Consider the following 27,718-nt stretch of genomic DNA (forward strand, 5'->3'; position numbering starts at 1 on the left):
ATACAATTTGTTGTGTTTCCTACCAAGCAAGCCTAAGTATATCCTATGCTAAGTTGTCATACACACTCCTCCAAGTATTATGACAAGCAAAACAATGAAAGACAAGGCCTTGTTTGATGGCCCCGATGGGCTAGCAGACGGAGAAGGCGTAAAGAGAATAAAAGAATGCAAGAGTAATTAGCAAGTCATGTCAACGTACTTGATTAGTTAAATGTGAGAACTATGGAGTAATTCGAGCCAAAAGAATTTTGAGGCTCATTGATGGCCTATAAAAGAGGGAATAATACCTTTTATAATGGGTCAGACACAAGAGAAAAATGGAAGTTTTGACTATATTGGGCACTTCTTGTAACCTTTATTCAATATATTTGAGCATCTCAATGAATGTATCCCAGTTTTTAGGGGTGGACCACTTGAACTTTGTTGTCAAAGATTTTATTGTTTCAAACCCGAGCCTACCAAGTGCTGACCACACTAGTCTTTATTAACCTCCCAAATTTGAATGTTAACAATTATCTTTACAGTTCACTGGCCATGAACAATGTAGCTTTATTTCTGTTTTATCCACATTTGCACATTTTCGAAGCAGTTCACAATGGCTTACAAGCATAGGAAGCTACGTTGGCCATGAATAATGTAGCTTCTATTACTGGTCATGAACAATGAGGTGAAGTGCAGTTCACAGGTTCAAAAATAGTTCAGTAGAAGATCGTATTTGTATAATTTGTTAAGTAAATTGAATTTGATGTGCCTAATATTGATGAAACACCTATTACTGGTATTAAATTAAACATATTTTAATTTTTGCATTGCAGTTTGGTTTCAGATGTTCAAAACCGAAACCAAACTGTTTATGCAGACTACAATTCGGTTGCAAAACGAAACTGTTTTAAAATCACAAAATTTGAACCGTTCGGTGAAGTTCGATTTGATCTATGTTTTCGGTTCTAAGTGTCCACCCCTACATTTTGTCATTTGCGAGTGCTTCTGCAGGTTTGGTCAAGCATGATAAACACCCCCAAATAGCATTGGAGATGTATTTGGTGAAGAAGGCGAATAGGTTGAGCAAAGGTTTCATGGCTGATTGCCAGTTTGCCACCAGTGGTGACCGGTGAGAAAATGGATAGTGATTCATGCGGTGTGGGAGAGAATTATTTTATTTTATTTTTGAAAAATATATGTTAACTATTAGTTTGGTTATCACATTTACTAAGGGCAACGGGAAAAAAGCAAATATAAGTTTTCAAGATATTAAGGGCTTTGGGCTAAATTGTTGAAAAGTATACATTGCAAACAATGAATGAGAAAGGTAAAAAGAAGAAGACAAATAAAAAAGGTAGCTAGCATTTTCTTTATTTTTAATATTTTGAAATATACCACATAATGTAGATTAAGGAGTCGAATCAAGTAGCATATCACGATGCTCAATTTAATGTGGTAAGTGATGCATACAACTAATATCTAATGAGATAAATTCATTAATTGGCATGACATATACACATTATTGTCATCAATTGATACCATATGGTACTTGTAACATCCCACATCGTCCCACGAAGTGGATCCTGTAAGCCTTATGTGTATATTCCCATCTCTATTTAGCACAAGGCCTTTTGGGAACTCACTGGCTTCGGGTTCCATCGAAACTTCGAAGTTAAGAAAGTTCGCGCGAGAGCAATCCCAGGATGGGTGACCCACTGGGAAGTTCTATTTTGAGTTCCCAGAAACAAAACCGTGATGGCATGATCGAGGCCCAAAGCGGACGATATCGTGCTATGGTGGAGTCGAGCCCGGGATGTGGTGGGGGCCAGGGCTGAGATGTGTTAATTTGGTATCAGAGCCAATATACTGACCGGAAGTGTGCCGACGAAGACATTGAGCTCCTAAGGGGAATGGATTGTAACATCCCACATCGCCTAAGGGAGTGGATCCTGTAAGCCTTATATGTATATTCTCATCTCTACCTAGCACGAGGCATTTTGGGAACTCATTGGTTTCATGTTCCATCGGAACCCCGAAGTTAAGCAAATTTGCGCGAGAGCAATCCTAAGATGGGTGACCCACTGGGAAGTTCTCGTGTGAGTTCCTAGAAACAAAACCGTGAGGGCATGATCGGGGCCTAAAGCGGACAATATCGTGCTATAGTGGAGTCGAGCTCGGGATGTGGTGGGGGCCCGGGCCAGGATGTGTCAATTTGGTATCAGAGCCAATATGCTGACTGGATGTGTGCCAACGAGGACGTTGGGCCCCTAAGCGGGGTAGATTATAACATCCCACATCGCCCAGGGGAGTGGATCCTGTAAGCTTTATATGTATATTCCCATCTCTATCTAGCATGAGGCTTTTTGGGAACTCACTGGCTTCGGGTTCCATCGGAACCCCGAAGTTAAGTGAGTTCGCGTAAGAGCAATACTAGGATAGGTGATCCACTGGGAAGTTCTCGTGTAAGTTCCCATAAACAAAACCATGAGGGAGTGGTCGGGGCTCAAAGCGGACAATATCGTGCTACAGCGAAGTCGAGCCCGGAAAGTTCTCGTGTGACTTCCTAGCATTTTTATATTTTACCTATAAGCGAGATATGAAACCTAACTACAAAATACAAAAATATTATACCTACAAGTAAGATACATTAAGCAGTGATACATGTTAATTATAAATATGAATCTTTCATATAGGTAAGTAAATACAATTAACCTATGATATAAGTTGATTATAAAAAGATTTATAAATATGGTTTGGAACAGAAGAACAAAAAATAACAACAAAAAAAAAGAAATAATTATAACGAAATTCATTTTTATAATAAATCTTATTTAATAAAATAATCCTCAATTTAAGGGATTGAAATTATTTTAAGGAGCTGGACTATTCCTCATATTGATTAAAAAAAAATGGACTTATAGAAAAGTTTCCCCTTTTATTTATAATTATTTTGATAACCATTTCATTTCAATTTTTTTTATTTGTTATATTTTGTTTTTGGTGCTCAAAATCAAAGTGACAACATTGCCTACCATTGTAAAATGACTCTTTTAAAAGCATCTCTAAAGGAAATATCAAAATCCTAGGTGGAATGTCATTGTGTATATTTGACATAAAAATAATTTCAACTAAAGTGTTATTTGTTGACTGGATTTTAAGGTTTTGTGATTAGGAGTCAAATTTGACATCAATGTCAAATTTATTTTTAATTAATTTTAATGGTGGGTCTCTTATTTCACTAACATTTCAACCAATAAAAATTTTGTTGCAACATTTCTTTTAATAATTACAACCATTTAAAGCTCTATTTTAATAAGACAATAAATTTGACTATTCGGTTAGAGAAGTACAAAATATGACATCAAATTATCACATCAACCATCAATTATAATTTAACATTTCTTTTGAAGATGGTCTAACATGTCAAATACAGTTTGACTATCCTTTTTCTTTAACCTTTCTTTTCATTCTTTCAACTAAAAATAGCTTTCTTTTCATTTGCAATCGACATACCAAACGAACTTCCTTCCTTGCCTGCGACTGGTCTTTCGGGTCTAAGGTCAACCAGTGGAACGGTGAATTTCATAGTGTCACACACGGGTACGGAGATGTGCGATTTAGTTTGGGTTCAACGCCCCCATCTTTGTTTGTTGGTGTTTTGAACAAGGATGGACTTCGTTGTCCTCCAAACTAATAGGTAGTTTTAGGAGGTTGTAGAGGGGAACGCGGAGGTGTGCTCTGCGTCTTGTTTGCTTTCCTTTTTCTCTGTAATTTGGTCCGTTGTTGTTAGACCCTTGTGGCTCTTTGTTCCCCTTTAACTTCAGCCATGGTAATGATATTTCCAGTTCTCTCAAAAAAAAAAAAAAAAAAAAAACATTTGGACTTTAAAGCGACCTACTACAAATGCAATGCACCACAATTCAAACACGTAAACCTAAAAGCACTCTTGAAGATTTGAGGAGCCAAAAGGAAATGGCTCTTCCCGACAAATGGAGCCAGTATGTGGCAAACTGCCTTTGTCTTCTTCTCTCTCTTCTGTGGCTACTGAGTTTAAATGCCGAATTGCCGATGAGTCATTGTTTTTAAGATGCTATTTCGCATGTGGTGTGATAGTGTTTTGTATAATGTATATAAAAGTGACTTTGGTTAGACAAGCAATTATATGTGCATCGCGCAGAAGAACAAAGCATGTTATAACTTATAAAGCTACATCAACATTCAAAAAGGATTTTTTTTAGGTATTTACCAACTATTTTTTGCTCACATTTGAATTAGTTCTTATCATTTTCATGAATTATTAATTTCATCGTTAAAATAAAAAAAGAAAAATAAAACTAAGCAAAGAGAAATGTTTGTTTTGTTTTTGGAGGTTGACGTAAAAAAAAAAAGGACATGTTCTGTTGAGAGTGTGAATCTCTCACATTGATAATTAAAATTTATTTCTCTCTTTCTTTCTGATTTAGTACCAAGTTAGATGCTTACGTTATAATATGTTATTTGTTGATGCTATCCATGTACTTCCACAACCAATGTGTTTTACGTGTTGAACTTAAATAACCCTACACATGAGAGAAAACATGTCGAGTGTGATTCCCAAACAAGGGAACTAAACCCTTACCTAATAGCTTAAATGATCTTTGACCTATTCATGCATTATCAATTGGTTTTGAGTTGGATTTGAGGATGTAAAAGGTTGCCCCATACGAAAATTTTAGGCAACTTTATTGGGGGCTTACAACGAGTTGGCAACTTCTTATATATGTGTTAGGGTGAAATTTTAATTTCTTTCGTAGTATTATAGCATGTTAATTAATATAATAGGGTTTTGTAAAGCTGTGTTTCACGTCATCCGTGTTTTACGTCACCTAATATGTATTGTCCGTATGTTAAGTTAGAAAAATCAGCTTACATATAATAGGGATTGTAAAGATGTGAAAAATTGTGCTACATCAAAAAGCCAAATTGCTTCTCCTTTTTCACACGTGAAATGACGTGATTTAAGCAAAATGATTAATTAATATAGTGAATTTGATAACCATTGTACTTAATCAAACCTAGTATTATGTAATTGACAAATTGTCTCCAACTTTCGTTAGGTGTCATGTCATGATCATTTCCCAAGTTTTCGAACGTGCAAAAATAATTTTGCAAAGTTGATACGGCTGCTATGATCAAGCCAATCAAATTTGTTTTGACCCGTAAGCCAATACTGTCAAGTTTCTGATGGATGATTAAAATTTAGAGAAATGCAATTCCTTAGTACAACGGTGAAGTAATATTCTTCTTTATTGATAAGTGATATGTCTTAGATTCGTTTTTCGTCAAAGAAAATTGAATCACATTATTGCTAACCTATTGTGAGACTTAGTCCACTCTCCCACCCTTCAGTGTAGATAATATCGTTTGTTCAAATTTGTTTTTAGAGAAATGTTAAGGAGACTCTCTTAAACTAGGACTCTATATAGATTTTCTGCTACGTCGTAACTTAACGTTAATTTTCATATTAATATTATAAAATATTATCTTAAAAATACGACGTAACAGAGCGTTCATAAAAAAAACTCACTTTTGAGAGATTCTTTGAACATTTCTCTAAAAATTTATTAGCACTTGCTCATTCACTCAATGATTATGTATCTAATTCTATTTTGAATGATTTTGATGAATTCAATGAATCTATTTCCACAACCAACTTTGAAATTTTATTTTACTTTTTGAAATTTCAGTTCCACCTGAAATAAAAAGTAAAAAAAAAGAGAGAGAAAGAAGAAGTACAATTTCTTGTCACACCCGGCAGGTATATTTTCCATGGCTGCCACGTTGCAATCTGTAACCCCAAAACCTTATAGCAACTTCGAGTAGTCGGAAGCATCATAACCCCTTCCGTGACTGTCCCATTCGGACACGCCCGTACAACATGAAGCCAATGTGAACGGAGAAAATCCTGCCTGATATTCCCTTACCGAAACCCGAAAGAAAAAAAAAAATAATAATAATAATGTTAAGGAGACTAAATTTAAAATTACTTAAGTTGATTAGTATGCTTACTTTCTATACCACATTATTTTTTTTACAAATTTAGTTTAAAAGTTTAGTCTTCCTAGCATTATCTTTCTTAAAATCTTAATTTGACTACTCTCTGATTTCAAATAGGGGTGGACACTTGTAATCGAAAACCGAAACTGAAACATGAGCCAAATTGGACCGCATTGAACGATTCGGTTTTGCAATTCTGAAACGGTTGTGGTTTTGAAACCGAACCGCAGTATATAAAACAGTTTGGTTTCGATTTTGATTTTTGAAAACCACACCAAAACTAAAAACCACACCATGTCATGTTTAAGTTGTTTGTTAGAGTCCATACATTTAGTATGGCCTCAACCACACTAAAATGTTATCCCCTTCCACCCCTATTTGACATACTGTCAAATTATCTCTCAATCCTCATCCGTCTCTTTCTCTCTCTCAAGCTCATCTGAGAATTCTTGCTGTGATCAAAATGCAAATGAACCTCTGATAAAATAATAAGCCATATCACTCCATTTGGATGCTTCTTCCTGCTCACGAAGTCTATCATTTGTGCAATTAGCTAGCTAGGCTAAGCTAGTTGATTATATCTCATTCTCCTGTACCATTTTGTTGATGTGATCAAATGTACATGAGAGAGTGGGGAAAGCAATAAAGAAAAGAATTCTCATGTGGGTTGGTTAATTATAATGTATTATGTGGAAAAATGAGATCGTTTTATACATAGATAGGTGTATATTTTAAATTGCGTACATTTTTTCTTAAAAACCGAACCGAAACTGTTTGAAATCACACCAAGCCGAACCAAACAGTTTGGTTTCATTTTGATTTTGGCTTCGAAACCACACCGAATAGCATCGCAAAAAGTTTGGATTTCGGTTTCACTTAAAACCTTACCGAACCAAACTGTGTCCACCCCTAATTTCAAAGGAGTTTGAAATCCTCTTTAAAATCATAATTTACTACACTTTGATTTTAAATATTAAAATACTATCAAATCCTAATTTAACTACACCTTTTGATTGGTTTGTAAAGATTTCATATAAAATTTTGATTTAATTGTCTCGAAATCTCAAAGGGAGATATGAGATTTGTGAATGCTTAAATTACAATAAAGAGTTTAAATTCTTTAAATCAAATTTTAATTGGATAGACCTGAAATGTCATAAACTTATTTAAAATCATAATTAAATACATTTGGATTTATAAGGATTTTAATAAACTATGTTAAAATCTTGATTGAATACCCTTTAAATTTCAAAGAATCATTTAAAATTCCGATTGAATATACTCAGGGTGCGTTTGTTTGCACTCACTAGCATTCGCTAAACTATATTGGACTAAGTGGCAGTCTAGTCCCGTGTTTGATACAAACCGGGACAAGTTTTAATAAGACTCGCCCCGACTAAACGAGACTAAGCACTTCGCTAAAGGGTTTTAGCGAGACCACCCGAAATTGGCCGGACTGCTAAGCCAACTCCTCCCTGCTTCGTCCCTCCTTGCTTCGCCCCTCCCATCTATTTTTTCCTCACAAGATTCGGAAACCAAGTCCTATATACAAACTATGCCCTGCTTCGCCCTTCTCATCTACCACTTCCAACCCAGATCTTGCAAAATTCAAAACAAAAAGACAAAAAACTATGCAGTATTTCCATTTTCAAAACTAGATCCAAATCTAAAATTCTAAACCAAAAAAAAAAAAAAAATTTACAAAAATCGTTATCTTCTGAAATGCACAGTAGTCGCTCTAATCATAGTGCACCTAGTCCAAACTCCTTGATCGCATACCTTCGCCATTGATGACACACCCCGATCGAGATCAGGGCATGCTGGCCGTCACGTGGAAGTGACGTAACCATGTGTACAGTGCGGAAGCTAATAAAATAATAATGGAAATAGTAATACGAATAAATAAAAACTGGTTTTACATAAAGTAATAACAAGTGCAAGCGTAAGTGTGACGCTAAGTTAAGAGCATATAAGCCTAATGCAGTCCAGGAGAAAACGACGCAACAAAAGTACACCCGAAGGTGGTCCTACGCTGGTGATGGTCTGTCAGATATGCCGGGAAAATCCTCTGGGAAACCACCAAACGTGATAGCCAACTAGAACCTGGAGGGGCGCAAAACAAAAGCGTGAGTGGGCAAAAACAAAGCTTTTCGAAAACCATTTAATAAATAAGTCTAACCCCTCGACGTAAAACCTGTATACTTCCCAGAAAATACATATATAGATATATATACCAATGCTCAAGAATATGCTATGCCAAAACCTCAAAATGAAATGCAAGTGCTCAGGTAATATCACATCAATAACATATAGCTGTCAGCCGGAGTCACCTAACGTGACCTGTACGGCTGAATCTAGAGCTTAAATCTCAATCTCACTAACTAGACCTGCACACGAGTCAGAACCACCTAAAGTGGTCTGTACGACAGGCCTGGGTGTAACATATATATACGCTCAAATGCTACGATCACGTGAAGGCTGGGCGAATAATCGCAGGTCACTTACGAGTCGGAACCACCTAAAGTGGTCTGTACGACAGGACTATGCACCTAACTTGGATCCAAGCTGAGCGTGTGGTGCGGGAGGTGAACATCACGTGAAGGACTGTGCCCAACTATGGGCGGGAGCACTAACACCGGGGGTGTAGGTTATGAGCTCTCAATGCATCACATCACTACTGAATGTAAACATAAATTACACTTACCTGTGCGTCCGCAGCACCAATACACACACATATATAAATGCAACTAACCATGCCTAACAATGGCAATATAATATATGGCATATAACTAATAAACGTTTAAATCACTTTCTGGGAAAAATATAAGTATATATGTATATACGGAAAACCAAAAGCCCACTCACTGGTATGTGGAAGGGTCGTAACCCCCCTGCCTCGAGTGACCACGCTCGTCCTCGGGATAGGATTCACCTATATGCGAAACAACTATAAAAACGTTAATTTTAAAGCACATAACCAAACTTAAGAAATAACTTCTCATAAAATGCTCAAATGGGGTGTATGAATACACCAACGTGATCTACTCAACCTCAGGATCAGCCCCATATTTTTAAAATAATTTTTCACCGTCGCACGCGCCCCCACGCGCCGGCCAAGGCACGGCCACGCGCAGGCACGTGCCTGGCACGCTGACGGCGTCAGTTAACGCCGTCAGGAATATTCCGTTAACTTTAACGGATTCCGTCAACGGCGTTAGAAATATTCCGTCCAAACTGACGAAATATTCCATCGTCTTCTCCAACGAGGCTCCGGCGTCGCGACGGCGCCGGAAAATCGGGAAAACTTTAAATCGTCCTATCTTCTTCGTTTTTCAACCAAATTTCACAAAATTGGTACCAAATTGAAGCTTACAACGAGGGGAACAAGATCATACCACTTTTAAGTGCTAAAATCCACGAAATCTTGCCTGGAAAATACCCCCAACTCCGGCCAACCTCGAAACTTGTGATCCCGACGTCCAAAACCTTCAAACGAACCACCCCGAGCCTCCTAAGGACCTCACCAAGCTTCCTACAAGCTTGAAATTCCCAAAAACATGAGAAATTACGTGTGCATGAACAGTACCCAAAATCGGGTATCCCGAGTTCGACGTGAAAACGAAGGTATTCTTACCTGAAATGGGTATGGTTAGACTTCAGTGAACCTCACGAGCATGGATATGTACTTTGTTTCTTCGATCTGTGAAGATTTGATGGGTTTTGGGTGTGTGTCCGTACGTTTGAATGGAAAATGGGAAGGAAAAGGAACTCAGGACAGGGTGCAGGGATAGGGGAAAGGGTGTGGGGTGTGGGGTGTGGGAGAGTGTGTGTGTGGCCCAAAACATGCCAACAAAAACCCAAAAACAACCATAAAACGTAAAGAAATCGCACTAGGGGCAAAATCGTCTTTTCACGCGTACGCTTTTAAAATTTTCGGTACGGGCTGTTACAATTGACGCCAGATAAGCAAACCCATTAATACCCAGGTGACCCAGACTCTGATTTGGGTTCTAATTTGTTGATTGGGTCCCAGAAAAATTAGGAAGAAAATAGGGTGATGAATGTAGAGAAATAGGAAGAAAGAGATGGAGATGAAGAGGGAGAGGGACGAAGAGAAAAAGGGAGAGGGGCAAAGAAAAATTAGAAGAGAGAGAGAGAGAGAGAGAGAGAGAGAGAGAGAGAGAGAGAGAGAGAGAGAGAGAGAGAGAGAGACAGAGCAAAATTAGGAAGAAAAAGGGGGATTAGTGGAAAAGAATTGGGAATGGAAATGGGAGGTTTCTAGAATGAAAAAAAAAAAGATAGTAGTAGTAATAAAATATTACTAAATATGTATCAAACGCTTCACTAAGTTAGTCTAAGTAGTCCAGGTTAGTCCCTAAAGTTAGTCCAGTCCGAGATATGTCGGTACAACAAATGCACCATTGGATTCATTAAAAGAATTAAAATCCCTCAAAATATTGATTGAAAACACCCCTTACTAAGGAATTTTAAAATGACGGAAATTGAAATTATGAAATTTTCTTATTTTAGAATTTGTCAAATTCCTGTTTGGTTAACCTAAAAAAACAATGGCGTCTGAATACATACATTTGTTATTTTTAAACTCTCACTCATAAAAATTTATAAAAATATCACCTATTTATATAGAATCTAAATTTGGGAATTGGAGATCCCAAATTCCAAGTTTATTTTCTAGCATAAATTCTAAATATTATGAATAAAAACAATGGGTAACCTAATTTGGTATCAAATTCGTTATCTACGAAATTCGAACTTAAGACCTTTCACTTCCAAGTGAAAAGGAATATCACCAGACCGTAGTACTGAATGACTATTTGCCTCATCTAAACATAATGTAAATGTGTAGTGGAAGTTTGATTAGAAAACTCTTATTTAACACTATTAAACTCACCATTTACAAGATTTAAACCTACAAGCTCTTACTTACGAATGAAAATGAATATCACTCATTCGTTTAAGAAAAGGATCTGGTGATTGTGACCGTTCATCATACATCGTGCGGTCAGTTTCGTTAGGTACTATTTATATTTAATTTAAATTTTAAATTTTGAAATGATTTCTAATCGCATGATGGACAATGAACGGTCACGATCATAGGATCCTTACGCTATCTCTAACAGAAGGTTGGCTAGATGACTTGTTTTAGCCCTTTGACCCTTCAAGATATTAGGCCATCTCCAACTGAGGGCTGGCTAGAGAGCTCGTTTTAGTCCTCTAGCCTTCCAAGATATTAATATTTTAATGAACAGTACATGACCGTATTTGGCTCCATGTCCAACCGAGGGCCAAAGAGCCATAAGGCTCGTTTTAGCCCTGTCACAAAAAACCATCTCCAACCGAGGGCCAAACATAATTTATTATTTAAAACTTATGACTTAAATTCAAATCCAACGGCTAAGTGACGCCAGAAAAAATTAGAAGTCATAGGAAAAAAATAGAATTTAAAAAAAGAGTAAATTGTCGATTTACCCCCTGAACTTTCACCTAGCCTTCGATTTCCCCCCTGAACTTTTCTATTGGAAAATTAAGGACTCAAACTAATTTTGTTAGCTGATTTACCCTCTACCGTTAGTTTTTCATATGTTCTATCCATATTTCTATTAAGTGAGACCATGTGCACAACATGTGAGGGTAGTTAAGTCATTTCACTCTTAAAAATGATTAAAAAACTGAAAATAGATAATAAAAAAACAAAATTTTCCCTCTATATTTTCCCGCTAATTTCTATCCTCAATTTTATTTTTTCCTCTCATTCCTATGCATGATAAAATGACATATGATGTTATTGTCTTCATAAGTAACTAAGTTAGTCTTTTTCTTGAAGTATGTACTACCATTTTTATTTTCTCTAACAAATTAATAATTTGACAAATGCTCATGGTGTTATTGTCTCCAAAGTAGTGCATTAATATAAGAAACATGCTCATAATACTCATAAAAAATACTCAAGATAATTACATACTTTTCATAATGTCATAATAATCCCAATACAATTTCACAAAATGATCCTTAAGAAGTTGGAAAACGTAAGAGATTTTACCATCCATAAGGTATATAACCCATAGAATCTCAATTACAAAATATGGGCATTCCACTTAACCAAACACAAGCAAAATAAGGTTTTAGTTATCAAAACAAGAGCACAAACATTTTGCTCGAAACGCACATGACACGTGGAGATCAACTACACTTTCCATGGCCTTCCTTGTTTAGTTGGAATCTTGTAACTAAACCTATTTTCATTTCTGATGGCTAAGTAAGGTTGAGGGTGTTATGTTTTCCAACTTCTTAGGGATCATTTTGTGGAATTATATTGGGATTATTATGACATTATGAAAAGTATGTAATTATCTTGAACATTTTTTTATGAGTATTATGAACATGTTTCTTATATTAATGCATTGCTTTGGAGACAACACCATGAGCATTTCTCAAATTATTAATTTGTTAGAGAAAATAAAAATGGTAGTACATGCTTCAAGAAAAAGACTAACTTAGCTACTTATGAAGAGAATAACACCATATATCATTTCTCATGCATAAGAATGAGAGGGAAAAATAAAATTGAGGATTGGAATCAGCGGGAAAAAATAGAGGGAAAGTTTTGTTTTTATTTATTTATTTTTAGTTATTTAATCATTTTTAAGAGTGAAATGACTTAACTACCCTCATATGTTGTGCACATGGTCTCACTTAACAGAAATATGGATGGAATATATGAAAAACTAACGGTAGAGGGCAAATTGGCAAAAAAAAATTAGTTTGAGTCCTTAATTTTCCAATAGAAAAGTTCAGGGGGTAAATCGACAATTTACTCTTAAAAAACATATGAAACAAATTTTGTAAAATAGAAGTTATAGGAAGTTATGGAAAAAAAATTGAAGTTATAAGAAAAAAAATTGTAAATAAAAAAAAAATAATAAAACTGTAAAAAAAAAAAAAATTTCAAAAATAACGGCTCCCTGACGTCAGCTAACCGTTGCACTTGAAAATTTGGCCTAGCATTCCTGTCGGATATAACCAAAAGGTATATGTATATTCTTGTCGGTTATATCTGACAGGAATATGTATATTCTTATTGGTTATATCCGACAAGAATGCTCACATTTCTGGCCAGCTCGAGGCTGGTTGGCTGGCTGGATTGGGCCAACCCTTTGGCCATTTGGCCCTTTCAGATTTTGTGGAGCTCATGAGCCATCTGGCATAGCCCTCGGTTGGAGACGGTTTTCAGAAATTTTTCGGCCCTCTGGCCCTATAGACCCTTCGGTTGGAGATAGCCTTAATATTTTAATGAACAGTACATGGCCATATTTGCCTCCATCTCCAACTGAGGGCCAAAGGGCCATAGGGCTTGTTTTAGCCCTGTCACAAAAAACCGTCTCCAACCGAGGGCCAAAGGGCCATAGGGCCAAACATAATTTATTATTTAAATTTAAAAACTACAACAACTTAAATTTAAAAAACTACAACTTATGTTGAAAAACTACAACTTAAATTTAAAAACTACAAATTAAATTTAAAAACTACAACTTGGTTAATGTTATTTAATGTTGTTTCATATTGTTTAATGTTACTTAATCTCTACTAATTAATGAAACCCTCTTTGTCAACCAAAAAAGAGGGAAAAGACAAATTAATTTTCTATCACACAAAAAAAATGATAGGCAATAATGTAATTTTACAGGTCCAAATTTTACTATTTTTTTATTGAAGTCTCATTTATAGGTGATGTAAAAATACCTCCAATATTAAAAAAAATTAAAAAAAAAAAAAAACACCTCTCACTCCCCCACGTTCTCTCTTTCTCTCTCTCTCTCTCCTTCTCATTTTCTAAAAAAATGTGTTCATACACACAAAGTGTGTAGACAAATACTAGTTTAATTTAATGTTGTATAATAGCTTAAGAAGTTATAGGAAAAAAATAGAATTTTAAAAAAATATGAAACAAATTTTGTAAAATAGAAGTTATAGGAAAAAAAATTTTGTAAAAAAAAAAAAAAAAAAAAAACGAGTAGCTAACGTCAGCTAGTCGTTGTATTTAAATTTTTAACCTAGCATTCTTGTCGGATATAATCGACAAGAATCTATTATATTGCTGTCGGTTATATCCGACAGAAATGCTCAAATTTCTAGTCCAGTCCGAGGCTGGTTGGATTAGGCCAGTCGGTTGGCCCTTTGACCTTTTTAGATTCCATATGGCCCACGAGCACTTTGGCCTAACTCTCGGTTGGAGACAGTTTTCAAACTTTTTTCGACCCTCTTGCCCTTTAGACCATTCGACTGGAGATGGCCTTAGGATCCTAGGAAAAGAACCGATCCTTTTCCATTTGTATATGTGATCAACACATTATATATATATATATATATATATATATATATATATATTTTTTTTTTTTTGGGGGTCAAATTTAAAGATGTTCATCAAATCATGCTCTTTATATTTCCCCCCAAAAAATATGCAAACAATTAAAAAAAAAAGAAAAAAAGAAGACGTAGATCCGAAGTTCTGTTTCCCTCTCCAAATCTTCACACAAAGCATGGCAAACCCGACACCTCCAGTCCCCATTCTCCTCGCCCTTCTCCTCCTCCTCATTCTACCCTTCATCTTTTCCTCAAATGGCGAATTCGTCCGGTTCGCCGAGGCGGGAAAGCGGAGAGTCCACATCACCGACGACCTGGACGACGTAGTCGACGAGGAGGAGGACGACACCTGGAAAGAATGGGGCAAGAAATCGAAACCCTCTTCCGATTTCGATCCGCCTCCTGATCTGTCGAAGATGGACATGTCGCAGATCCAGGCGGAGATGATGAAGCGGCAGACCGGGCCGGCTTTCGGGTTCGTGAAGCTCCGGGTGGGCGAGAAACGGACTCGGGTAATTCGAAATCGCTCTGCATTTTTGCTATTGGTTTTCTAGCTGAATGTGAGCTGTATGTGGATTTTGCTATTGGGTTTTGTCTCTGATCGAATGATTTGTCCTTGGGAAATTAAATTTGGTAATTTTAGTTTAATCAGTAAGATGAATGTTTAAGCATGGATGTGGATCAAATGGGATTGAGAAGTTAAATGAAAGTTCTGATTTGGATTTGGACTGTGGGACTTTTGTGAATTGATTCTGAATTAGAACAGGGTGTATGTAATACTTAAAGTGATGTTCTAAACTACTCTAATCTACGGGACGGAGATTTGGATTTGGGACCCTGACCAATTGGCGTAACCCCCATTTGCACAAGCACACTATCTTTAACCAATTGGGACGAATGTGTGAAAAGTACTGATAATGCTGAACACGCCCTGCTGCTCAGAATTCAGTACTGAAATTTTCGGGTTGATTAGAAACCATGAATTGCACACTAGTTATATTCTATGTTTCTAGTTCTTGTTTCAGTCCTTTTTTCGTACGCATCTGTACTCTGCAGTTGCGTTATAGTGTAAACTGAGTTGATGTAATGGACTTCTAGGTGATAGAAATGACTTCTGTTTATATTTTCTTTTCAACTTCTGATGGTTTCCATGTGATTGAATGATTTTTGATACGGCTTGAAATGAATGGCAAAGTTGATAAGTGCTTCTTTTCCCCCTCCCAGGATACGGTGGCTGAGCTTGCTATGAAATGGACTCAAGTTCTGAGGACCGGAGCGATTGGGGCAAGGTTCATGGGTGTTGATCTAAACACGATCATGTTCACCATGGAAAGAGGCCAAGACACGACAGAGGTACAGTTTCCTCCCACCCTGGCTTTTTTATCCTTTAGACCAAAAAGTATTAATTTCCCTTGCATCCGGCTGAAGAAAGTTTTCTTTAGATGTGTTTGGGTTCTTAAGAATATTTTTCACAATAAAGAGAAACATTTGATGTCTTGAGGATAGCTTAGCTGTTCCATTAGAGCCCGGTTCTGCATGCCAATTATGCTCATGAATTCTGTATTTGAGCTATCGAGTTGATTATTGCATGTCATGAGCTTCTGTGTTTGTTTGTTTGTTCTTGATAATGTTACATCGTTCATTCTTTTCTCAATTCTCCAGTTGAAGGATTTTGCATTGAACCAACCAGAGGCCTATGAGATAAAGATTGGCGATCAAATTTTTCGGAGACCTGGAGATCCTCCTTTAGAGGAACTCGTTGAGAAGCTCCAGAATGAGAAAAAGAGAAAGGAGAGTGATAGTCCACCAGAGAGCGATACACATTCGAAGGAGGAATTGTAGTTCTACCGGTAAGTTTTCTCTTCTGACATGAAAATATAATAACCCCTGTTGTAACACCATAGCAACCACCAATCCTAATGATGTTGGAACTGGTAAGTGTAGATGAGCTTTATTTATCGGAATTCTGTTTTCATTTATGAATTTGTTGATTGCAAATAGACAAGATACATAAAAATTTCCGACTTAACATTCTAAGTCTCCAACAACGAAGATATTGCCATTTGCAGTTTAAATGAATTGATACATTCACAACCGAATAGGGAAGAAGATTCTCATGAACAGAAGCTACTTCAACTTCTTACTGAAGTCAGAAAGCTCGACAATCTGAATCCTAGGAATTGTCTGTGCTTCCTTCCTCTCTTTCTGTGTATTGTACCCCCAATTCCCCAATCCAATTCCCAATTAGCAACTGAAGCTCAGACGAGTTTATGTGCAATGTTTGATAAGGCTCAGGGGAGAAGAATATGAACGGAGAAATTTTACCTAGATACAAATTCCAACCATCCAATTCAGGTTCTTTGATGACATTCTTTAGGGTTGCCAACCGGTCCTCTACAAAGCTGGTCAACGTCAAGCATTATTGATCTTGTTCACTTAAGCTCGGTTAGAACATGTTAGATTAAATTAAATATTAAGCAGGGAAGTATCTTACTGCAGTTTCAGCCCCTGATGCTCTGGTTTCTTTTGAAGTTGCTTCAGTACTTCTACCTTGGGACTGTAAAGTACCGTTCGGTACGTGGGACGGGACGGAACAGAGTGGGACAAGGTGTTCCGTCCCACGTTTGCTGCGTCTAAAACGGGTGGAACGAGCTGTTTCACGGGACGAGTTTTGGGTGAATTTTCGTTCCATCTCACCCCCTGGAACGACTCGTTCCACATCCGTGGAACACAAAATTATAACCTCTCCGTCTCCTTCTTCTTCCTCCTTGTTTCCATCCAAGGGCATCTTTGCTTCCGTTCTGTCCTGTCCCGTCCCGTCCCGTCCCGTCCCATCCCGTTCCGTTCCGTCCCGTCCCGTCTGCATACCAAACGATACCTAAGAGAACACAAATTCAATACTTCATATAAGAGTGCATATTCGTACTTAAAGTTTCACATTATGGAAGGCAAACAGCAGGCATTGGTTCCAAATGCAAAACACAGATTAACATTGACTTAATATACACTAACTCACTTCCAAGACCGAATATCTTTTCGGGCGGTATTGTAACTCCTGCAAGTTCTCGCAGCAAAGCATCAGCAAGTCTGGCCTGTGCAAAAGAAGAATGGGGAAATAAGGAGGCGAGAGAATGACGGGCGAAACAGAGAACTGTACTCTCCAAGAAGTAAGTATGTAAAACGCTCGTTTATTATGTTTTGACCAACATAAAATTTTCAGCAGTCTCAACATTTCAAAGTCTTAAATTGAATTGTATGCCTCCAGATTTTCTTTCTCTTCCGGGAGAAGGAAAACCCGAAATTTCTGATGCCATAGATGATGCGTATGTAAGGGCCACACCTGTTTTGTGGTGACTGTACATGCTTGAGCTTGCAAATCTTAGAGCATCAGGAACACCTGGATATAATCTGCAGTCAAATTATTTCCTACTCAGTTATGCATTGAGCTCTCCCCGTCCCAACAAGTGTGCGACGGGACTTGAATATATGCTAAACAAAAACTGATCACAACGAGATAAGTCCGAAATTCGGGTACCTATTTGCACCAATCCAAGTTGTCAAGTCTTCATCCATCCATTCATCCCTGACCTTCCCAAAAAGATGAATAAGAGCATCCCCTTCTTCCCCCCATTCTGCCATAATCATCGGCTTCAGTTCCGACCACTTCTCCAGTATCCCCTCCACGGTGAGCCCTTCCGCAACCGAGGACTCCCTTATTGAAGGCATCCTCATTTCCAGTAGCAACCTCACCAGTTGCAGGTTCTCACACCCAGTTTCCACCACAGGTCTCACCTGCCATATACCATAATTGATTATGTTCCTCCTTCATTTAAACACGGGTTCATATTCTCTTGTTTGACAGTCTAGCATGTTATGTCTTAGATGTCGGTTAATGTTAGGGAACATAATTGTTTTGCTGTCACAAAATCAAGCATGTACGTTTTATAATTAATAAACGTGGATTAATGTTCTCTTGTTCGATAGTCAAGCATTTATGTTGCCAGACAATTAACGACGACTCCATGAACATAACTCGATCTAATCAATATGAACTCTGATGTCCCACAATGTAACATGTTAAGTTATCATACTGTCAATTTTGACCATACATAAATGATTCTATTAAATTAGAAAATGGGAACATGGAGGACTTACTGTGTACATCTGCTCAAGAACCTAATCCTCCAAAGCTGAATCCACACCGTTGAAGAGAGTTGGCCGTCTGACTTTAGTGGCCTACAGGTTTCACAACCACCATTCAAAAAAATCAATCAAATTAATTAAGTAAACATTTTTAAGCTTTTATATAAAATAAAAAAAATACAAACACAATACCCCCATCTCTCTCTCCCTCTCCTCTCAGTCTCTGGTCGGAGCCTCGGAGGACTAAAGGTAGCTGGTGATTGTTCTTCTCGGCATTTTCTAGATGGGCTTTTACTGGGCTGGGCCCCATTAGGCCTTCCAATATAGGTCCATTTAGATTGAAGCGTGGCCGACCTTTGAGGCTTTGAGTACCCAACTCCGAACGACATGCCGTTTGCACTGGGATGTATCACACTATGAAACGACTAGGAAAGGTGGAGGTCAGGAGGTGTCACCACCGAGGAGCAATGATTGAGTATGGTGGGGTATTGAGGATAGATTCATCATACAAACCACTTAAGATTATATGGAAAAGTAAAATGGAAAAAGAAAAATATAAACGAATTAGGGAAGCAATCATTCAGATGCGCCTAGCCCCACGAAGTTGAGACTAACGTAAAATCTTTTCTTATATTCTAAAACGAATTAGTATTGCGATCTAATAATATTTTTTTATATTTATAAGTGAGATATCTTAAATTCGATAATCGTCAAAAGTGAATATGAATCACATTATTACTATCCTATTGAGATGTCTTAAATTCGATAATCGTCAAAAGCGAGTATATAACATCGTTTGTTAATTAAAAAATCTCAAATTCAGATGACTCATATTTTTCAGTTTAATTTTAATTTTTTTTTTCCGTTAAATGCAGGGATAAACATGTACTTTGATGAAAAAAATTACTTTTGAACTAAATGTGCTAACGGACTACGCTAATCCTTAATTTTTACCATGGGAATTATATTCGGATTACCTTATTAGCTAGGAGACAGTTTATCCGATTATGGTTTTTTTTGTCTTTTTTTGAGAATTTGTCAAATAACGTTATTATTTTTAAAATATCAATGAATTTTGTAAATCTTTGATTTCTTGTCCTATATTAGCTTTCATTTCAAGATTTTTTTTTTCTTTTTCAAGATTTCAAGATTTTACTTGATAGGGTAATATCCAACATTAAAGTGGATACTAAAAATCTTTCTGAAAAAATAGATATGGTGAGTAAATTTCAGATGTAAAGATCATGACACGTGAAATGGATAAAATTTAGGAAAGAAACTGACAATGACGTCACTCCACAACAACCAAAACACTGGCGTGACGCAGTAAGTTCTTCGCTCTGCGCACACGCAAACGCAAACCCCCCCACGCCCACCTTCTATCACCGGTCACCCTCAGATCTCTCCCGCAAACGCACTCTCAGCCAAATCTTAATCCCACCTCCTACAGCTGGTCACCCGACGTGTCTGGTTCCATCTTTACCGCTACCGCCGGTTTTCTTCTTCATCTCCCTCTCTTTTATTCCTCGAGAAATCTCTGCATATAAATTCCCCACGCCACTTCTCGACAGTTTTCAATCTTCAACCTTGGACCATATCAGAACGTCTTCGTTCCGATCCCCGATCGGACCTTTTAGATCGAATCACTTTACGCTTTCCTGTGAGTCTTCGAATCGATATTAATCCGATTTTTTGTTTCGGGAATTATTTTGTCCGTTGATTGTTGTTTTTTTGCTCGTTTCTTGATCTCTACGTGTTTGATTAGTGTTCTACTTGCTAGTTTTGATTGAACTGAATCATGTTTTGCTTTAATTTGATTGTTTGGTTGCTAATTATATTCAATTGTGCACGCTCAAATTGTTCAGTTTCTTGTTTTATTGAGTGAAGATTTTGATTAAACTCTTGAGGAATTGCGATTAAGTGTTAGTTGTTGGTGTCTATTGTTAGGAATTGTTGCATTTGTTTGGAATTGGGGGAAAAAAGTATAAGTCACTTTAGTATTGTTGTATTTGCAAATATGTATTTGTATTTGTCATTTGATATCCTCGATTCGGGTTTTCGAATGCACATCAGAACTTTGTTTTGTGAAGTATTATGTTCGTTTGGATTGTATCGATAGAAATGAAATAAATAATGTTTAGAGGTCAAAAGAGGTTCTGTACGAACTACGAAGTTTTTATTTTATTCAGTTGTTGGTTTAATTCATTTTAGTTAATCGTGGTGATTCAAACGAAACGTGTGTTTTGTTGCAAAAGTGTGTTGTGACCTGGACATTTTTGTGTCGGAGAAATAAGAATTAGATTTAATTTGTATCTCGTTTTACTGAGTTCTGATTGTTTTTTGTTTTTTGTTGGTTAATCTGTTTGTAATTTTGCCCTGGACATGGGAAATAGGAAGCTTCGAGTCCTTTAAGATGGCAGATAATGACGAGGGAGAGGAAAGTACTGTTCATGGTAAGATGGCGGATAATGAGGAGGGGGAGGAAAGTACTGCTCGTGGGAATGAATGGGAAGTTGTACAACTGACAGCGTCAACGTATGCTGCTGCTCCTTGTCCAGGAGGAATTGAGTTGAGCAATGAGGAGAAGAGTGATATCTATGGTGAGCATGCGGAAACTTCTTGTGCTCTTTTCATGTCTGGTCACTTTGCTTTTCCACCCAGTCAGCATGAGAATTTGCCTTTGAAGTCTGATAGAAGCGAACGTGTGGACAAGGATGTCTTAGCTGAGATAGGTATTGAAGAAGAAGGTAGGTCCAGTGGAAAGGAGGAAGAAGCTTTGACTTTGAAAGGGTTGAATGCTCCAGATGAGTTTGTGGGGAAACAGTCTGTAACTGATAAGGATAACATGCAGTTGATTGGTGATACAGTGTTTGAAGAAGGGTTAACTTCGGCTGACAAAGACCAGACTATAATGGATGCTGCTATATATCATTTTGACGGTGAAACAGATCTGAGCGGCTTAGCTGATTATGGTGAGAGCCCCGCTATTCCTGGACTTAATGAACCTTCAGAGCAAGGTTTAGGTTTCTCTGAGGATAGCCCGCAATCCCCAAGGTCTCTTAAAGATGATGAATTTGGTGTTTCTCGCCTGCCATGTGGAGCTTGGTGGAAAAGAAGAGCTGCTTCCTTGTATTCTCATGCAAAAGAAGCTAATGCAGTTTGGTCTATTTTCATAGCAGCGGCTGTGATGGGGCTTGTGTTACTTGGGCAGCGGTGGCAAAATGAAAGGTGGCTGGCTCTACAACAGAAGTGGCTGTTGAGCGTCAATGATCAGGTCTGCTGATTTCCATTGTTTTCTCTTATGAGTATGTTTCCGTTTAATTATTAACTTTGTCTTTCCCTGGTCAAGGAATTGATATCTCATGTTTGGTAGTTTTTCTTTTTGGTTTGATCTTACACAATGCCATAAATTTCATAACGTAAGAGCATGAAGCAATTTCAGTGATGTATGCTTTGAAGAGTGTTGAGTAGTCGATTCTTTTGATATTTCGCCTTCTCTCTTTTTCTTTGTGTAAGATTTGTTGGGATGTCTATACATTATTCGGTTAGTTCCTTAGTTCTTGATGTAATACGCATGGGGTTGCAATTTATCTCTTAGTGATTTTAAGTAGAGAATTGGGTTATGGCTTTAATTATATTTTAAAATTTGATACCAGTTCTTTATCGAAAGATTAATTACATCGGAAACACCACACTATTCAATGCATTCATCTGACCCTATCATGAACTCGTGGCCTGCACATCATACTAGGGATTATAAGTAACTTTGTTGCTGTTAATCTATAGAATGCACTGACACGCAATACGAACAAGCATTCTTAAGATATGAACATGAGATAACTTGCTTATGCGATTGAGTTTACTTCCATTAAGAGGAAAGTCCAGTTGAATGACACTGACATTATGTTATCATGTTGACAGAAAACAGGAAGGATGATTGGTCCCATATCTCGTCTTAAAGACGTTATAGTGAGCAGCCACCGCCGGGGATCCTTTATCAGGAGCAGCTCCTCAAGTGAGGTTTAAGATGATGACGAAAAATACCACAGGGAGAGGAAGAGAGAAGTGATGGAGGGGGGAGATGGATATTAGTTTGTTTCCAACTGTGGTTGGTATATATTCCGTTTCTGGATAGTGTTACTTGTGTAGGTGCTAAAAGATAGATATGGCCGTCTTATGATCTTTTTCGATCAGCATGAATATGCCGATGTACAGAGCTCTTGGCTTTAAGCGAGCCATGTTACTTGTTTCTATTTCTATGATGATGTTTGTGTTTGTGTTTTCGCTGGAGACAGGACCAATTCTTGTGATTGTTGTGAAGTGGTGCAGTCAGAATTAAAGTTTTGTCATGCTAAAGCTTTTTATTTGCGCTCATTATTATGCCTATATCAACATTCAGCCAAAATTTTAAGAACGACCCATCTGATTCATCCTACCCCTTTCGATGATTTGACAGACTGATTTTGATTTTTTTATTAATAAACAATATTATTTACGTTAAGATGGGTGTGGAGTGAGCTTAGTCTCGTAATAAGTTAGCAATAATGTGATTTACGCCCTTAATTTGAATCGAACCTAAGACCTTATTTTAGTACTCAGTGGCTACTGATTTGGATTCTTAAAAATTCCAAAATTAATATGATTGGATCATTTGCACGGATTTGGCTACTATAATTATAATACACTTAATTAATTAACACGTGTCAATTTAACTAATTCTAGTTCACTTTCGCATTAGATGTTTTTTTAGTACATCGATACATTGTTGGCAGGAGGAGTTCGCCTAAGCTACACAATGGACAACCTAATTTGATATCGAATTCGTCATCCACGAGATTCGAACCTAAATCTAAGACCTCTCACTTCCAAGTGAAGATGATTACCATGTACTAAATGACCTTTCACATTAAACGTTACTTTTTCAATTTTGAAAAAGATTAACTAAAATTAAGTGAAGGGACAAGTGTCAATTGGTTAAGTGTGTAGCAAACATACATCAAGATTGATGGTGGTGAGTAAAAATGCTCCCGGAGAAAGTGGAGTGGGGATTTTTTTGTGTGTGTGGGCCGTATGACCATCTGGTCTGTTGTCCGGACCGATGAATTCCTCCTCTGAGGAGCACCTCTAAACATCGTGGGCCCATTAGAACCTCTAGCTCACTGTAACTCACGGTGGGCCTCCCAACACCCAAACACTATATAATTGGCGGGAATTAAGTTTCCCGGGTTTTTACTCTCTTTTATCTCAACGAACCTTATTAGGGTTTCGATTCAAATCAGATGTCACTGTCGCGAAACACTACTGCCATTCGTCTGCTTTTCTCTCATCGTTCCGGCAGACTTTCCGGTGGGTTTTCCGATCAGGTAATCCTCAACCCCCGATCTACTCTTTAATTTCTAACTCGCAGCGTTTTATGAATACCGTTGCCATACTTTCCCCCTTGGTCCTTAAAAAACTCAAATTCGTGAGGGTGATTTATTTATTTGGTAATTGTTTTGGGGGATTTTTCTTTAAAAGTTGATTAGGGGAGTGTTTGGACATTAAATGATGATTTTAAGATGTGGGTATTGTAATACATTGTTTTATTTGCCAAGTATTTGGTTTTTCGGGTTCTTTTACTTGTATATGGATGTAGATAAGTCGAATATAGCTCCATTAAGATTTTATTGGTGTATGCGAAAGTTTCGAAGAAATTGAGTTAAGACTGTAATTGGAGAGGGATATGTTGTTTTTAATTTTAATTTTAATTTTCAATATTTATTTCCTTGATTTGTTTGGTTGGTTGTAAGTTTATGTGTGCAACTTCCTTGCAAATTTGTTTAAGTGTTTGAAAGGCTGATTTCCGTTGCAGTTCGATACTTCTTTATGTATCCACTTTTTTCTGCTGGTTTGCGGTGTATCCACTTTTTTCGTGTTGGTTTGCAGTGTGATTACCAAGTTGTTTGTTATCAATGTTGTCTACTAAAATTCTCGCCTTTATTCTAGATGTTTCTTTTGGCTAGAATTCAGACATGGGTAAAGAGGAAAGCCCAAAAACCACAAGGAGAAAAACCAGATCCTCTGTTTTGGCTACCCCTTCAAAGAATGTAGTTGACGAAACTAAGGCAAGTAGTTTGCACCCACCAACTCTCAGTGACCTTGTGTTGGGTGAACAAGGAGAATCCTTGAGTGCCAATGATCTTTCGTCTGTTTTTCCTGGGAGACGTAGTCAAATCCTGGAGCTTCTACGCCTTTTGGGTCTGCCAAACTCTCCCATGCTACCTATATTTGTATATGGAGGCACTTCTACCGGGAAAACCAGTATTGTTGTAGAGACCTTTAGGCATCTGAAGCACCCTTTTGTTTATTCAAGCTGCCTTACCAGTTATAGTCCTCGAATCTTGTTTGAATCGGTTCTGAACCAACTCTTTCTTCACCCAGAGAATGCAGCGAATGGTTATTCAAGTGCCAAGTGCTGTGAAAGCCCATCTGATTTTATTCATTTTCTTCGGGAAGCCTTGGTCAGCATTCTTGGTAATACAAAGGGACTTTCGGGGAAAGTAACCTCCAAAAGGTCTGGAAAGGCTAATGGAAATATGATCCGCTTGGTATTTGACAATTTGGAGCGTCTTAGAGGATGGGATAAAGGTTCCATTATATTACCTTTACTGTTTAATCTCTATGACATTTTGAAAATGCCTGAGGTCGGTCTTATCTTTATCAGCAGTGCCTCGCCGGATACGTATTACTCAAATATGGGCTATGTGGAGCCTATCCCTATGTATCTTCCTGATTATACACAAGATGATCTGCAGAAAATCTTCATGAGAAACCAGGCAAACAAAAAGCTTTTCGCCTTTTTCTCAGGTACAAAAATAGTTGTTTTCTTCTCTGCACTCATCATTTGCCTTTTGTGTTTCTACTGATGAACACTTTTTCGTTTCGGTTAGTGTCGTGCTAAGGCCTTTCTGTAGAATTACCAGACGGGTGGATGAATTATCTCCTGCCTTTTCACCATTATTCACAAAGTATTGTGAACCTATCACTGATCTGAATTTTGTTCCCAATAAAGAGACGAACCAAAGGCTGTATAATTTTTTTTGCTCCCATATTGTTCCTGCACTGAATGAGACATTTAAGGTTTCATTGCAGAAATCCCCTGAAGTTGAAGTTGAAGTTAAGGAGAGAAAAGGAAAGGGCGGCACAAGGAAATTCGGAGATTGTGAAGTTGAACAATTAGATTTCCATATGCCTACTTCTGCCAAGTATCTTCTTATTTCAGCATTTCTTGCTTCAAGAAATCCAGCTACCCTTGATTCATCACTGTTCGAATCTACAGGAGATTCTAGTAGTCGAAAACGAAAGAGGAAGCAAGTCTATTTCAAGAATAATTCTTGCTTTTACTGTAGTTTATATATACTCTATAGGTTTAGTTGATTAACATCAGCAACACTGGTACAAATTTTAGTTTTGTTTTTGATGCTATCATAAAAGTTAATGTAGGTCTGACATTCCCGAATCCTGCAGACAACTAAGCTATAATATAAGTTTTTTCTTAAGCATGTAGATAACAACCACCTGCTTCCATTTTACCATAGCCTCACTATAGTAACAGCGAATATTTTGAGTTTTTCTGGTTATTGTGTGCAGAACAACCTCTAGATAAAATTTCCGATATCTTTTTACCGCACTTATTCAGTCGAGGAAACAAAAATTTCTGCGACGTGCAGATTGGCTATTTTTGCACCTTTTGTTTTGGCATTTTGCAATGCAGCTCTTGTAAACACTGAATTCTTCTAAATAATGCTTCTTGATTGATGGTTAGGCTTTCGGACAAGTCAATGGAACAGAAGGAAACTGCAGAACAGGAATTACTTTTGAATCCTGGCTCATTCCCAATGGAAAGAATATTAGCCATATTTCAGTGCATTACATCTATAGGGGAAGGTCCTCTTCACGATGAGGAACAAGAATATGGTGGGTTAGGGATTCAAGATGGGAATGACGTGCTCATGTCTGATGTTCTTTTACTACTGTCCAGTCTCTGCAGTGCTAATTTTATTGTCACTGGTGGAAGCTGCCCACTGGAGGGCTCAACTCGATATCGATCTACAGTGAGTGAAGATATGGCTCTTAAGGTAACTTAACATATTTCCCAAATTGACATTAGACCAAAATTTTGTGCTGTAAGGTTGATAAATTCTGTTGAATTACATAACATCTTGTTTATATTTGGATTACAGGTAGCAAGGAGCATTAAGTTCCCTCTCTCAAAGTATATGTACAGATGATGCTTTTCAGGTGAGGTATCTGTGATACGGTTGCCAGTTTATTCTCGAGGATGAAGAAACTTACCTGGTTTTCAACTAAGTTACCCTCCTACTCTGTTGAATCATTGAACTATCCAAATTCTCTAATCCTCATCTTTGTTGAGAAACATGAAATGACTGGTGTTGAGCGGATATACCGATTGTCGTGGTCTTTCTGATAGCTGGGGGTTAGCACCATTGAACATGAGTTTCAGACAGTACCTTGGCCCATGTTTCTGCAGGATTGCCATCTAACAATTGTATTTAACCAACCAAACCTTGTTACATCCTTGTAAGTTGCGGGGCATGTAACTTCTTGTAAATGTTGTTTCCTATACAAATTCGATCACAATTCTGGAATTGTTTTTCGATTGTAGCTTCCTTCTGCCAAATTTCAACGAGTTTATTCTTTCGTTAAGTGCTGTTTAACCTCTCCGAATCCAAATCAATAGAAGAACAATAAGATTTATGACCCTGCAGAGGAAATTTTATATCACATTCACATGGCTCTGCAGTGGGAATTTGACTTGTATTAGAAAAGAAAAGTACCACCAGGCCGATGAGATTTTAACATTTTGCTTAAGAACTCGAGAGTTGTGGGTCACTAATAGGGCTTGGTATAAAAACAATAGAGATATTCGTTTGAAGCTGACGACACATATTCATTGTAAGCACATGGTCTTTCACTATAAGAAAAAGGGCTTTGGTGACCCTCGCCAACCGTCACAAAACACTGAAAATTCATCATGTAATAGTATATGTGACGAATTTAGAGTGTCACGTGCACATCACCTATACAGTGTCACAGAAAGTCTGTGTGACGACTGTTAATTAAGAGAAGGGATGACATGCTTGAAAAACATTATATACATGGTCTTCCTACCCTA

General features: G+C 37.4%; 3 protein-coding genes and 1 long non-coding RNA gene across 5 annotated transcripts; 3 read left to right on the top strand and 1 right to left on the bottom strand.

Moving 5' to 3' along the window:
* Positions 1–14,483: 14,483 nt before the first annotated feature.
* On the top strand, positions 14,484–16,431 carry LOC137735447 (uncharacterized). The gene is made up of 3 exons (XM_068474871.1): positions 14,484–14,912; positions 15,625–15,753; positions 16,063–16,431. The coding sequence occupies exons 1-3, from the start codon at positions 14,496–14,498 to the stop codon at positions 16,240–16,242; spliced, it is 726 nt and encodes a 241-aa protein (XP_068330972.1). The 5' UTR covers positions 14,484–14,495; the 3' UTR covers positions 16,243–16,431.
* Positions 16,432–16,556: 125 nt separating this feature from the next.
* On the bottom strand, positions 16,557–18,254 carry LOC137735448 (uncharacterized). Its single transcript, XR_011068653.1, has 4 exons — positions 17,741–18,254; positions 17,417–17,492; positions 16,895–16,957; positions 16,557–16,802 (listed from the first exon to the last, which is right to left on the bottom strand). It is a non-coding gene; the product is annotated as an uncharacterized lncRNA (long non-coding RNA).
* A 1,778-nt stretch (positions 18,255–20,032) lies between these two features.
* LOC137734945 (ATG8-interacting protein 1-like) lies at positions 20,033–22,824 on the top strand. Of its 2 annotated transcripts, none has more exons than XM_068474285.1 (3): positions 20,033–20,203; positions 20,941–21,817; positions 22,465–22,824. In XM_068474285.1, exons 2-3 carry the CDS (start codon positions 20,957–20,959, stop codon positions 22,567–22,569), a joined length of 966 nt encoding a protein of 321 aa, XP_068330386.1. In that variant the 5' UTR covers positions 20,033–20,203; positions 20,941–20,956; the 3' UTR covers positions 22,570–22,824. The 2 variants fall into 2 exon arrangements, with proteins under 2 accessions (XP_068330386.1, XP_068330385.1); XM_068474284.1 differs by having other exon boundaries at positions 20,036–20,203; positions 20,937–21,817.
* Positions 22,825–24,432: 1,608 nt separating this feature from the next.
* Positions 24,433–27,021, top strand: LOC137733211 (origin of replication complex subunit 5-like). The gene is made up of 4 exons (XM_068472367.1): positions 24,433–25,385; positions 25,468–25,892; positions 26,348–26,660; positions 26,766–27,021. The coding sequence occupies exons 1-4, from the start codon at positions 24,555–24,557 to the stop codon at positions 26,811–26,813; spliced, it is 1,617 nt and encodes a 538-aa protein (XP_068328468.1). The 5' UTR covers positions 24,433–24,554; the 3' UTR covers positions 26,814–27,021.
* Positions 27,022–27,718: the final 697 nt, after the last annotated feature.

This window comes from Pyrus communis, chromosome 5 (assembly GCF_963583255.1).
Source record: "Pyrus communis chromosome 5, drPyrComm1.1, whole genome shotgun sequence".
Taxonomy (NCBI): domain Eukaryota; kingdom Viridiplantae; phylum Streptophyta; class Magnoliopsida; order Rosales; family Rosaceae; genus Pyrus; species Pyrus communis.